We start from the raw sequence: 15,037 nt of genomic DNA on the forward strand, positions 1-15,037 counted from the left end.
TATAAACCGGCATCAGCTGCAAGGAAAATGTCACGGCACAGCTGTGATCAGTGTTTTGAATTACAGTCTGTTGTTTTCTTCTTCTAGATTAAATGTCCCCATAATCTTTGTAGATGTTGAACTATAGCACATGTTGTTAATCTCCTGAAAGATTTGAAATTGAGAAATTGAGAAATAAATTATTGATTATTCTTTTAGACAAAGTGATTTCTTCAGTAAGAATTTCTGAAGCATTTTTTGGAAACTTGGGTGGTTTTTAATAAAGTGCACGGATTGGACTAGTGTTATTGAAATATAGAGCTCCACACAACTTGTGCACTGAAGTGTTACTTTTCTCCTCAGCCCAGAACTGCAGGCAATTCAATTATAAAAGCACTTGTTAAATAAGCCATCTCAAATACATAAGTCAGTAAAATGGCTGTTTGCTGACTTATTCCACCCCCTAATGGTCACATCGCCACCTAATGCAGCTTTAAAAGACAAGTGTGAAAAATTTAGTGGAGTGGCTGCAAATTGCAACCAACAGAACTCCCCTTCGCTTCACAATTCCCCCATATATAAGATCTACAGTGGCTGTCGGGTGACACAAAATGAAACCAGTCATCATTAGAGCCTATGTTAGGTTTGTCCATGTTGTTGTCTGCAGAAACAAAGAGGTGCAACATGTTGGACTCTGTGGAAGATGATCTATTTAGATAGGCCTGGGCAATAAAACGGTAATTATCGTGAGATAATTTTATACAGGAGCAATATAACAAGAGTTTTGCACTGTGTAAACGCAGAGAAACACTTCCACATTGTGAATTTGAATCATGTTTTTTGGTTTCTGCTCATAAAGTAGTTTCCTTATCTTTCACTCAGGTGGAAAACTCTTAAGTCTTAAATTATGACTCGAGTTGTTTGCTGCTGTATAGGGAGCAAAGAAACCAGACAATATTCACATTGAGGACACAGAGAAAGTTATTTTTCTATTAAATTTTTGGCAGTCAAGTGATAGAAAAAGACTGTTCTGTAGACGTGGGCAGTATGAACTAATAAGTATATCATGATACACATTATATTGCAATAATAATATTTGTGTTCACTGAATTTCAAAATAAAAGTGTTTGTTCTGATATGGAACGATATATAGTTGACAATAAGAATGTATTTGTAACACAAAACTAATCTATTACTTAAAAAGACCTACAGAAACAACTCTCTACACTCTTAGAAATAAAAGTGCTAAGTTGAACCATATGAAGTTCTTCAGCTTGTCCTCATAGGAGAACCCTTTTTGGCTCCAGTTAGAACCTTTTTTTTTATAAAGGTTCCACCAAGAACCCTTTTAAAACCTTTTATTCAGGAAAGGGGTTTTAAAGGGTTCTCTGGATCAAAATGGTTCTTACTGGAACCATTACTTTCTTCGGGAAAGGGTTTTTCAGAAGCAAATGGTTCCAGGTAGTACCTCAGCCCTTGTAGAAGGACCCTTTTGGAACCCTTATTTCTAAGAGTGTATAACTTGATGGCGGGCCGCATAAAATCGATTGGGGGGCCGCATGTGGCCCAAGAGTTTGAGACCGCTGATCCACAGCTTCAAGATGCATTCAAGAAACCTCTTAATTGCAATAGATGCACCACAAGTTAGATAGTGATAATTGTATTAATATTTTTGTTTAATCTTTGAAATCAACGATAAGACTTTTTGTTATCAAGCAAATTATCTTCCTAGAAAAATAACAGGGCTTGTTTTAATTATTAAAAGAACACTCAAATTGGTTATCAGAATAGTGATGATTTTTAATGAATGTGTGAGTAATCAGTTATAATGGATTAATCGTCGTAGCCTTGTGTTCTGTGAGGTGTTTTGGCCACCCAAATCTAACGATTTCACCCCCGAGTCCAAGAGAACACGTGTACCAAATATTTTTGAGACCTTATGACACGTTCGTTATCGTTCATCCTTGAGTCAAGTGAATGTTTGTGGCAAATTTGAAAGAATTCCCTCATGGTATTCATGGGATATTGTGTTTGCAAGGCAAAAAAAACTATTTTTGAGGTATTAGTGACCTTGACAAAATGTAATCCTTGAATCCAAGAGAATGTTTGTGCCAAATTTAAAATGCTACCCTAACACATACTTTAGACGTTGCATTCACAAGAATTTGAGCCAGAGGCAGAACCCCCAAAATTTAATATGTCTGGTCACTGGAGACTTTTTTTTAAAAGTGTGTGACTTTGCTGACTTTTTTTGTTCCCTGACATCTAACTACATTTGTTTTTATAGGGCACTATTTTTGTTCAGATAAACCATGGCGCTATTTTTGTAACTTTGTTGTTGAGGGTTTTTTTTTTCATTAGACTGCTTAGCAATAAAAGTACCTTCTTTTGATTAAAGAAAAAAAAAAGTCTTGAGTGGACAATTGCTGGAGGTGCGTGAAATGACTGTGCCCTGTAGTATGGCCTCTTTCATTTTGAGAAGCCTGGCACTTGGACAGTGGGAGGGAGAAAGAGTAAGCAATAGAGACGGAGCCAGAGAGGGAGGGAGGGTTGGAGGTTTGTCATGCTCTGGTTTACAACTAGTATGTGTTTAGGAGACGACACTACCGCTACTTTGAAATGCATTGAACTTTCGTTCAAGCTCGAAAAGTAGAGACGCTTGGGCACAAAGTGTGAATCAGCACTTGTTGGAGGTAAGTGAAGGCTTCCATTAGAAATAATATATCATGAGTTGAGTTTTTTTTTTTCTTTGTACGGAGCTGTGTGCAAAAGGGGGTGTGTCAGAAAACAAAACAAGTGGGGGAAGTGAGATGACAGTGGTGCACGGGGTGCACGGTGACAATTTTGATCCCAGTTTGAAGTCCTTGTAAGGAACGTTTTTTGCAGTAAAGTCTTACCTAAACACCAGGAAGTGAAGACTGTATGTTAAGATGGACTGCATGTGTGAGTGTGTGCTACTGTATTTGTAGTAAACCGAGTCCACCACTCCCTCCTGACAGAGATTGTATTTGCACAGGAAGACGAGTCAGCTCACTCTGTGTTGCTTTTCATTGTTATTTTTAAAAATCAAGTATTTGCTTTCATGCTGAATGTTTCATTGTCTCCTTGTTGACTTTTATTACGTGCGCTGCAGCCACAGTGTGAATGCATTGTTCTGTTCAGACGCCCGGGACTAGAGTGAATCTCGGGGAAACCATTCATGTCTTTTAGTCACAAGAGCAGGATCCGCCTCACGGCTTGTTTTGGTTGGAGTTTGCCTGTGTGTTTTTCCTCCGCTTCTCTTGCATGTATCTGTTTGGTTCCTGATAAAGTGTTGAGGAATGTCGAGTTTGCATTTCTCGTAGATCAGCCGTCGGGTCAGGTCAGGTCAGCTGACGCGCTCCCAAGGTTTTCAGCGTGGCGACGAAGATAATGCTTGTGTCTGCACGTCTCTCTGCTGCTGGCATGCGTAGAGTGTGTTTATGTTGACGTGACCTCATATAGAGAGTACTTCTTGTTCCAGACAGCCTGTTTCACCATCCCTCTAGATCTATTAAAATGAAAAGGACAGTGACACTCAATGAATTGAAATCACAATTTAGAAGGAAGTGGCAAATCACAAAGGCTGTAATTTAAGCATTCCATTTTGGATTGTGTCCCAGTATTTCTTTGCCAATTAAAAAAAAAAAAAAAAGTAATACCCGCTTTTTGGAAACGGTTCATATCTTTTAAAGGTATAGTGTGCAAGGATTAATGACATCCAAAGGTGAGACAACAGATTTTAATGAACAAAGGACTACTTGGCTCACATGTCCCTTCACCAGGTGTGTCAGGAAACTATAGTGGCCTTCATGTTCCAGAAAGGATGTTGTTCTTTGTGTAGTAAAATTCTGCTTCAATACAAGAAACTTGCAATCTTTGAAGCAAGGCTCCAGAATACATATAAAAGCTTTTTCTAAGGCTATGAAAACTAGTTTTTATGGGTAGTATACTCAGTGTCTTGAATAAAACCTCCTAAATGTAACACGCTGTCCGTTTAAATTAGTTAATATTTTGCAGGGATCTGATGGAGTAATGCTCCATTTTGTGTTTTAAGTCTAAAACACACCATAGCTTCGGCTCGACTAAGTATAAAAAAGTATCTCATGTCAAATTAATCTCAGTTAGTCATTTTCCCCAAATCATTGAGCCCGACTCTTAGTGCCTTCAGCAATTAGACGTTTTACGATTTTAGTGCCAACATTCATTGTGCATGCTGTACTTTACACCAAGGAGGTTTGAAACCCTGCCATGTTACACAATCGCTCACACACTCCCCATACCAGCCACCCACACACATGTCTGAAGGTCCTGTGTTTTTATGTTGGCAGGAGCCATAGCTGGCACAGCAGAGCCCAGCAGACGGGAGGGAGCGAGAGGGAGGGACCTGCAGAGGAGCGCCTGGACCTACGGCAGTACTGGCTGGCAGCATGGTGAGCCAATCACACTATCGGGGTGGGGACTCGTACCAGTATTTGTATATAAACCCTGCTGTAAAATGATGGTCCGTATTAAACTGGTTACTGGAGGACAAATCGGCAAGTTGGGACGTTCTGACTTACTCACACAGGAAATGGCAGAAGAGTGTTACCAAGCCTGAAGCAGCAGATGTTGCGACATGTTTTAACAACAAGAGAATACACTTCTCCAAATGTTGTCTGTGATTTCACTGATTTCACTGAGGACTTTGCTGTTTAGTGTACTTGTACATTTTCAACTGAATTAAGTTCTTAAATTCCTTCATTTACCCTTTATGTCTATAATCATCTAAATCCACTGGAGGTACAAGAGCTTCCTCTTATGGCACTTGGATGAAAATCAGAAATACTGTTCTGCTATATATACTAATGTATGCGATTGGAATATAATAATAATGATATAATAATGATAATCAGAGTCAACTTATGCCTCACTCCATCTTAATCTAATTTCGCTATACCAGTGTCTATGTAAGAGGAAAATGAGGATGATGAGAGAGTAAATGACCTTATTGGGAACAAAAAGTCTGTTGCTGCCTTTGCTCGGTCTATTTACGCCACTGTATTTTAATGTTGTCGATAATCGTGCTACTTTGAGCTCAATATTTTCTTAGGTGGTACTTGAGAACCACTGGGTTTCAGTTTTCTCGTAATTTTTTTTTTACACTGGAAATCAACTCCTCTTCCTCGGACTGGCTCCGCACTTGCTCTCTTTGGTTTGGAAGTTTTTTGCCTTTGTCTCACACAAATTCAGCCTCGCTTGCAGGTGCGATATTGACGTTTAATAGATTGAGATAAGCGGTGTTAAATGTGCTTGCCCAGCGTTTTATCACAGGGTTCACCGCTAAGAGACGAGGCCTTCGGGGGCTGCAGTGAGCCATTCCTGCTGGATGCTCATGATGCATGTTGGAACGTGTCATGGGCTCCTTTGGGATTGGCAGATATGCAAATACATACATCGACACAGCAATGTAATCATAGCTGTCTTGAAACAGGGATTTGAGGAATAGCATTCGCATCCCCCTACATTCATGAGTAGTTTTAGGAGGTTTTGCAGTTTATCTCAAGAAGTGTTTGGTAACAGGAACAGATGTTACATGTCTGATATAGCGTGTATCTCTGTTGTTTGGTTGTTGGGCAGTGAAAGTGTTGTTTAATCACCTCCTTGACCTCGAATTCCAACATGAGGTATTGGATAGAAATCCGTCCTGATTGCCCTCTAGTGGATGCTAATGACTATTTAACTTTTTTGTGGCAAAACAAAGATTAAATGCAGTGTGCGTCTTCCCCACGAAATAATTGTGCTAATGCAAGTCGCTGCATGTAGTTTTCTGAGGAACCTGGATGTTTGTGTAGGAATGCAGTGTCTCACATTTCTCTGAATGTGTGACAAAGCATGTGTTTTTTTTTTGCTGACAAAAGATTATTTATAGTTCACAGCTTACTAAAAATTCATGAGCAATGACTGTGACCTAGACTATTATGTGTATATATATGTAATTTAAACTACATTTGATATGAATTTTAAGCTAATTTGTTCGCTTTTTTTCCAAACTGAAGAGATGGTAGTCCGTTAGAGCTGCAACTAATGATTATTTTCGTAATCAATTAATCGCTTGGTCCATAAAATGTCATAAAATGTTAAAAAAAGTGGATCAGTGTTTGTCAAACCTGGAAATGACAATGTTCTTGAATGTCTCATTTTGTCCGCAAACCATAATGATTCAGTTTTAATGGTTTCTTTGTTATGTGGAGCAAAGTAACTAAGTAAATATTCACATTTAAGAAGCTAAAACAATCAGAAATCTTGTTTTAATAATGGAAAAAGCTTCAAACTGATTAATTGTTTCAGCTATACAGTCCGTCACAACTTCCCCTTGAAACTAACAAGCCTTTATGGGACAGAAATAGGAAGTGTAACTAGAGGAGGTGTGTCCCAAGGTTCTAGTCAGCTGGGTCCACAGAATGCCACCATGGCTGCATGCCCAGCTCTTAGCCTTTTTGTGGGACACACTGTTGAGCTCTGAGCCTAATTAATAGCAAAGCTGATCAACAAATAATGTGTCCGCTGAGACATGTATAATGCTGAATCCCCCCCCCCCACCACTTTATATGGTAAGTCATTGCAGAAAATCAGCAAAACCCCTGGAAATGAAGGGATAGTTCAGGTCTTTTGAAGTAGGGATGAATGAGTAAGTGACACATGGTGCTGAATGGACTATGTGCCCAAGACACAGGCACGGTCTCACTGAAAACATGGTTGCCAAGCCTGCATAAAGAATACAACATGAATCCTTAGGCAGTAGTGATGGAAAATGGCAGATTTGATCTATTTGTCTAATTTGTTGCAGGGAATGAGTGGTTTACAAACTTTGGTTATCTAGGCGTAGGCTGTCAAACGTCGAGATAATGTGACAAATATGTTCTTAAGATATTATTGACTTTAGAAGGTGTAGATGTTTTTTTCACTGGCAAAAAACTCACCTTTTCCTTGTTTTCTCCGCTGGTAGGCATTTTGCCATTGAACTGAATTTTGTCTTAATGTTTTGTCAGGGTTTGTGTCACATGAATTTGTGCGATGCTCTACTTTTGGCTCCTTGTGACGCTGCTCTGATGTCCACAGCTACAGTAATAATATTTGTACCTGTCCTCAGCTGAGCTGCCGTTCATCTAAGGTTAATTGTAATACAATTGCTCTGCAGTTAGTTCCACAGGTAACGTGATCCTTTCAATCCAGTCTTGTGAGGTAGTGTTTTGTTGTTTCCCAGCCTCCAGCCTTTTTTTTTTTTATCATGCTGAAACAAAACAACAAGTATTGAATTCATACCCTTGTCCACTTGTGCAGCAATATTGTTCGTGGAATAATGTGAGTATGGAAACGAGGACAAAAGGGTTGTTTTACCGTGCCCTTAGTACCCACGGTGCACTGTAATACTACCTTGTGTAGGGATCCTCTGATGAGAAGGGATGCCATGAACTGCCCCATATGATGTCACCCGTGTGTGTTGGGTTTATATTTAAAGCTCACATAGAGTGGTCCTGTTGCACATGTTAGTTATGGAGGTCTACTTATACATTAACGTGTTTTTATGGTCAAAAACCTCCTAGTTGCTGTAAACGAGCCGATAGAAATCTCTCTTTTCTGAGCTCTCGTCAGTCGCGACTGAATTTCAGACTCACACCCAGAAGACAGACTGTGTTGTGATTGGCCAGCCAGCGTAGAGCCTTCCCAACTGTCTTGTGGTTGGCCAATACCCGGACATGACATAATCAGCACACCAGCTCTCAGAAGCGCAGCTCCACCCTCTGGAACGGTGGATGCACTGCTACTCATTATCAAAACATTGTTTGAACAATGTTAAATAATAGCTTCGTCACGACTCCCCACCGCAGTCCCTTTTATGACTTTGACCCGGAGTCTGACCCAGAGTCAGAAGACACTGTCGCTCTTGAAACACGTCCACAACGGATGCTATTCTTCTGCGGTACAATGTATGCAACCCGGACTAGTGCCCGGACCAGGAGGATCTGCTGTTCAGGAGAACCGCTGTTTACGTAACCAGAAGGGTTTTTTCAGAGATCTCGCTGAGCCCGAGATTAGAATAAAACAGCATTCTCAGCAGTGGCTGAACTGTTTGTTTTCGAAACTTCAGGGCTTCTTAAACAAGGTAATGACGCAGATACACACTAAAAAACAGCGTTAATTGGAACTTCCGGTCTAGGTCCGTTTTAATGTTGAATTGACACCAGCTCTTGTCTGTGAGATAATATGCTATAGCCTGCAGATTGATTATGGTTTGTATAAATTGTGTGCCTTTTTTATTGTTTTGAGCCATAACCTACTTCTGTAGCTGCGTGTTAGTGTGTAGTCTGCCACTCACTGTTGGTGACTCGATGCCCTCCTTTCCTAAAATAAAATATGAAACACATGAGGCTAAATCTGGTGCTCTCTTTTGCAGCTGGTTTGGGTGGAGCCAGGAGACATTTAAAGTAACACTATGCAACTTTAAAAAAAAATCTTAGATGAACCATGACTTGAAATAAGATACACTACTGACTACTACTACTTGTAATAGATGGAATGGTGCCTCTTTCATTCCCACTCTGCATGCTTTCCACATGCAGAGTTGTTACTTAACTGTCTGAATTTTACACAGATCATCAATTAATCAGTTTGAGTTTCTTTGCTCCATATAACAAAGAAATCATTAAAACTGAATTATTTAATTAATTGTCATTTCCGGGTTTGGTAAACACTGATCAACTTTTTCTGACATTTTACAATCCAAACAAGTACTCGACGATTCCAGAACATCATTGGCAGATTCATCCATTATGGAAATAATCGTTCCTAGCCGCCCTACTGGAAAGTTATTTATAAACCTGACCTGAAGTCGGAAACGAAATGACGGGACTCAAAAGTTCATGTAGAGGATTGCGCTGGGAATAAATGTCAAAACAGAGGTGTATTTCACAAAAGTCAAGCTCAGTTTTTAAAACTGGTAAACTTGGAGAGATTCCATAGACATATTATGGCCCGGAGAGAGGGAGATGCAGAGCTTCTACGTAGAGCGTAGAGCACAGGTCGTGACTAATGATTCTTAGTAAGGTTCTGCTTGATTTATGGAAGTGTGTTTTATAGCAGTAGATGCATGGAGCCATTTGTTTGATGAGAGTGTCAACATTGTATGAGGACTATGATTTAAATGTTGAATCTTATGCCACCCATTTGAATTCAAAAGATGGGGATAAGATTAATTAATTTCAGTTCATTCAGTTTGAATAAATTCAGTTGAAAAATGTTAGTAAAGTAAAGTGGGAAGTACAATAGAGTGCTTATATTTTGATGGATGTCATCATGTTTGTTCCAAATTTTAATACTAATTACAAATATACTTTTTCTATATAAATATATAGTTTTCTGGAACTGAATCTATTGATCTATATATGTAGTTTCGCATAAACATCAATCTACTACTTTAAAAGCACAGTACGTCATTTCTGCTGTACACTTTATTCTCTGCAATTGACCAAAAATATAATTATCTATAAAAATACTAATGTATTTCATTTTTTCAAGCCTGTAAATACTGTAGATGCAGGAGCACGGGCATACAATTGCATGTCACAGGCAGTATAATGTACAATATCATCATGCATGATATTTCATATGCCATAAAAATGTTAATTTATCGCTGCATTGTTAATATAAAATAATATATCGTGTTAAAATTGCTTAATGGGCCCAAATTAGTCCATTTTAATATTGCTGTAAAGCCACCCTGCTGTGTTTACTATGGCATACAGTACATGTTACATAATGAGGGGGTCATACCCATGAGTGGCTGTCACGACTCTGCCAAGGAGGAGGAGGTGGTGGTGGTGGTGGCAGGAGGGGGGAAGGGCTGTGTGTGTGTGTATACAGGAGGCTGTACACAGCATATTCTGTACATCCAAATGACCTTCCCTGGTTTCTAGTACATGATGGCACTGCATCAAAGCAGTGGAGATGCTCTGCACTTGTCAGTCCGTGCAAAAAAAGACACAGAGGAAGGAGTTTGTGTAGAATGCTCTGTCATCAGTGGTTTCCGCATAGAGTCATTCTCCTCGACACCCTCCCCTCTTCTGTCCTCTGTCGCGCAATTTCCCCTGTGCACTGCCAGTGTTGCGATGGATACTGTCCAACTGCTGGATGGAGTCTTTCTCTGCTCTCTTATCTGTGCGTCTGGGTTTTTGCTTCAGGTTGAGGTTTTGTGTGTTCAGCGTAGCCTTTTTCACACAGCTATGGGCTCACAGTGTTTACACGGTGTGCTGTGGTTAGCTGCTGCGTGCTTGGCTATCAGAGCATCGTCTCATCACTGGCGGTAGTCTCTAGGCTTTTTCGCCTCATTGCTGGGAGGGGAGGCATATTCATAAGGAGATGTCGGTGAAGGGTGAACAAGGAGGGAGGGAGAGGGGGAGGAGTAAAGGGATGAGAGGGAGACAGGGAGAAATGTGTGTGCGAGCATGTGAATGTGAGAGAGAGGTAGATGCGCACGCAGAGGGTGGAGCTTAGCATCAGGCAGTTCCCTCTATCCTCCTTTCTCTCCTGCTTTTTCTTCTCGCACTTTCCCTCCATCCACTTGCTGCAGTTGAGAGGGCATTTCATCGCTTTCCCACCTCAGGTTTAACTTGACCGATCAGGTGGACTGCCGCTGTTGTGTTCACCTTGGACTATCCCTCCCTCAACAGTGCAACAGGGACTGTCTTCAGACACGAGTGTGCGCTCTCTCTCTCCTCTTGCTGGGAGTGGTGATGGTGGTGGGGGGTGGGGTGAGAACCTAAGTGAGACCAGGGACCGGCGCGTTGTCCCACTGCACCTCCTTGATAAGGGTGAATGTGCAAAAGGTGGTAGGGGGGGGGAGAGAGGAGGTGGCAGGGGTTCGGAGTGGAGAGGCTCCGGCTGGGAGAAGAATGGTTATGCCGGCTCCTCGTGCTCTGATCGTGCTGCTGCTCCACAGGCTGCGTGTCACTCTGGCACAGCCCTGCCTCTCCTCGACATGAGCTTCGCAGGAAGGGTGTCCTGCTCCATGCTCAATTGCTTTGTAAGTCAACATGCCTTTCTTTTGGTCTTCATTATGTGTGTGTGTGTTACTCTGATTTGTGTAAGGTGTGTAGTGAAGCACTTCTCTCTCTATCTCAGTGTGTGTGTGTGTGTGTGAGCACCTGCCAATCAGCAAGTGATATGGGGAAGGGGGGCTGAAGTGGGATGGTCAACACACGTGATCGCTGCGGTTATTAAATAACCAACTCAATATACAAATAAATGAAATTTCCTCAGCAGTGCTTTCTCATGCATGCAGAGATGAAAAGATGCTTTATTGCTATCATTACTCAGCATCGCTGCACTCCAAGCTGTCATTATGTTGATTGGCAAGCAAGATGGGCGAGCGAGGCATGTAAAACGTGTGTTTCTGAAAGTGAGCACACTGTGTGCACTCATTGTTGCAATGTCCACTGCACTATGCTGTAGCTGTGTTACTGGCGGATAAAGAGGTGGGGGAACCTCCAGCCCCAAAGCTGTGCACAGATGTAGCAATACAAGAATGAAATGCAGTAAAACAAAAGTAAATAGTGAAAAAAATTAAATAGTGGACAACATATCCTTCAGGGTGGTCCCTTCTGGCTGTATGCCTGCCAGGTCTGAGAGAAGGAAACACGCACGTAGCCGTCTTGTGTCATTGCTGACAACCATCGTGGCAACTGCCAAGAAAAGTAGATGTGGATTGTTACGCTTCCACATGACAATGACAAGCCTGTCTTACCCAGTTTTTTTTTTGGAACATTCTCACAGTGATGGAAAAAGGCCAATTATGCAGCTAAACCCGGTGACTTACAAGGACAAATGTACTAAAATAAGGTTCCCATTTGTCGGAAGTTTAATGATGAGTGAGCTGATAGTTCAGAAGCTGCAACTTTGTTTGCAAAGAGTCTGTGAAGTGGAGTTGCTGAGAGTGGACAAATTAGAACTCGCAGATTGTTAATGGTAACACAAGGTATCTGAAAACACACTGAGGGACAACACATGCAATCTTCTCTTCAATTTCTGGCCCTTGATCAAACGGACATAACAAATAATATTTTCTACATGTTGGATCACTGCTCATTTTGACACAAAGGAGAAATGACTGTCTTTACAACAGCCAAGCATGACCCAATCAAAGATTTGGACTTGTTTGTGCAAGTTGTTTTGGCTAAGACTAGCTGTGAGTAGAATCGAGTACAATCATTATCGTCTGACATCATATGGCTCTCTGAAGAAAAGCCAGGGCTCAACGTTGCAATCATTTCACTCACATTTGAGACTAAAAATACACGTTTGCTAACTGCAAAATGTGTTTATGAGTAGGAGTTTTGAATAATATGCAGACTATTGCACATTCAGGCCAAGCAGCGTCTGTTTTTCCAAAGCAAAATGTTAATTAAACATTTATAACACTGTGTGCTTGTGCTCACTGTGTTCACCGAGCCAAAAACAAACCAGGTGACCTGTTGGACCAGGGATGTAGTCTGTGGTCTGAGTGGACTGGGTAGATTGTTTTTGGCGTCAAAAGAGCAACACCAGTTAGTCTGATAATATAAGACTGTTTTACATTGATAAAGAATTTAAAATGTAAAAATAGCAAAGCTCTCAGGTGCAATAGTTTAATTGTTAACAGATGGTTTAGTTTGACCCTTCTATGGAGTAAATGGAAAAAAAATGGTTTACAAGTTAACTTCTGACCTTGTTTTGGTGTCTATTGTCTGGGACAATTCATTTCTAACTTAGCAAATGGGGAAAATGCAAGTTTCTCCATGGTGGGACTAACACAGGATTACCTTATCTTAACTTTAAACAACTGTTGAACTAAATTTAAGTTAAGTCTTTCCTCTCTCACTGTAATGTTTTCATGGGGTTTTGAATATTCCGTTATTGGAATCATTTCTTTCCAACTTTAAATATTAACAGTGACATAAATAAAAACCCGTAAGAAATGCGAACATGCCCCTGATATCATCTGGACCTTTCCCCCCTACAGATATCGTTGCTGGAGCACGTGTACAATGACTCACGATCACGTGCAATGAAGTTATCTTAATTGAGGTGCAGTTATCAAACATTAGTAGCTGCATTTCTTGTAAAGCATAAAGTCACAGACCGGGCCCTGAAAGTGTCTGGCACACAAAACACAGACAGATGTAAGAGACCAATGAGGTGAGACACATCAACCTCTAATGGCTCAGACAGTTTGGACTCCATACTCAACTGATTTGTGACTCCTACCCACTTGGCCGTACAGCACCCTGTACAGATTTGCTGTACAGCGAGACCCACTGTTTATACATATAGGCCCCGTCCCAATACCTCCCCTAACCCAAAGTTTTTGCCCTAACCTTGAATTTTGCATGTTCTCGTGTAGTGGGGAGCAAGGAGGAGTGCGATTTTGCCCTTATAATCAAACCTTAAAATGTAGTGAGCTCTGATGAAAATTACCCATGATGCTTTGCAAAATCGAGCTGGCTGATTTTTTTCAACAAAGATGGCGGCCACATCTGCAGAGGAACAATTTCGTTGTAATATATTTCCGCAAATAAGCAATGTCGAAATGTGTTGGAAGCTAGCTAGCTAGCTCTGCTACATCTGGGTAGTTTTGTCAGTATTTTGGATGTGTGTACCGGCGTTCACTTGAACACGAATAACCTGGACTTGTTAGATTCCAAGTGGAAATTTTAAGGGGGAGAAATTGGATGGGGCCATACTTTTTTAATGTAGACCTTACTAATATTGGGAAAGCTGTATGTTAATTTCCTTCACAGTTCTACCACAGCAAGCGTCATCTCATAGATCACCTGGTTTCTCTTTTTGACCAGACGTGGCCATAGTTTCTGCACAATTTATGATCCCTCTTTATTATGTCTGAAGTGCAACTGAGTTGGCAGATCTTTCTCTGCGTCAGTGTCTGTATAATTTAGTATCTGGGCCTTCTGCTCCCTCGGTGGATCGTTGTCAGTCTTCTCATGAGGAAGAGAAAGGCTGCAGTGAGTTTTCATCGTCATCACAGTTGTTGGGATCCAACTGCAGAAAAGGCATCTGTTATTGTTTCAGTATATCATTTTTTCTCCTTCCGTGATATAGATATTGTTTGTACTAAATGGAACTGTAAAGAAAACTAATTGAATTGGGCAAGATTTTTCCATGCCTCAGATTCTATTATGCCCACCAGCTAAATCAATCAATGGTGAAAGTACAGCCAAAAGCTTTTTGGGGCTTGGGCTTTAGGCTAATGTGAGGCTGAGTGGGACTCGCCATTCTGCATTACATCAAAGCAGTAACACCTTTTAAGAAGTGCACAAAAGGTGACACAGACCAAGTGTGTTAGGACACAAAGGAAGATATATCATGAACACAGAGTTCTGACTCAGGAATAAATGCCAGAAATGGAAACAAGTGTCTTGGGTACATTTTGCTTACCTTTCTAGTTTCCTCAGCTCTCACAGCACAACGCAGCTATAGGCCTAAAATGGAACAGATTTTTTTCCCACGTGGTGGCTTATGAAATATTAAGTCTGAGTGAGAGCAGGGGGAAAGAAATTAGTTTTAAAAAAAGCTGTCCTGCTCTGCCATCCTTGAACTTGACCAATTCCCTATATCGACTCACTAGAAAATACTCATGATGGTTCCTTTTTCTTTTCATATTTGGTAGCTTTTATTCTACCCTGTCCTTGCTTCCCCTGTATCCATTCACATGTCTTCCTTTCTTGCTCTCTTCCTCCTCATTTAGGTCATTCTTCACATTTTTTTCTTGAAAAAGCGCTCTCTCTTTAAGTGTGTCAAATAACTGGATACACAAAAGCAGACATACAAGCAGACATATTTAGGAGGTCACCCCTGTATCATGTAGTGAGTTTCTAATCTGCACAACTCTAGTGCAAAGCCCAGTCAGATTAAGTAAATAATCTGGTGAGTATGGACTGCAAATTGTTTCCTGAAAGCTTTAGAAAGAAAAGGGACTCTTGCTGTAAAAAAAAGAGGTTGTGGTAAC

General features: G+C 40.8%; 1 protein-coding gene across 3 annotated transcripts in view; it reads left to right on the forward strand.

Annotated features, from left to right (window-relative positions):
- Nucleotides 1–15,037, forward strand: part of mtmr4 (myotubularin related protein 4) — a 50,287-nt gene that overhangs the window by 3,162 nt on the left and 32,088 nt on the right. The window contains exons 1-2 of one of the 3 annotated variants that reach the window (XM_083904070.1): nucleotides 2,543–2,672; nucleotides 4,329–4,430. In XM_083904070.1, the coding sequence (XP_083760196.1) occupies nucleotides 4,428–4,430 (3 nt within the window). In that variant the 5' untranslated portion in view covers nucleotides 2,543–2,672; nucleotides 4,329–4,427. Of the gene's footprint in view, nucleotides 1–2,542; nucleotides 2,673–4,328; nucleotides 4,431–10,935; nucleotides 11,060–15,037 lie in introns of those variants that run through there. The other 2 variants (XM_083904071.1, XM_083904069.1) reach the window with 2 other exon arrangements.

The sequence above is a fragment of the Microchirus variegatus genome (assembly GCF_963457635.1).
Source record: "Microchirus variegatus genome assembly, chromosome: 2".
Taxonomy (NCBI): domain Eukaryota; kingdom Metazoa; phylum Chordata; class Actinopteri; order Pleuronectiformes; family Soleidae; genus Microchirus; species Microchirus variegatus.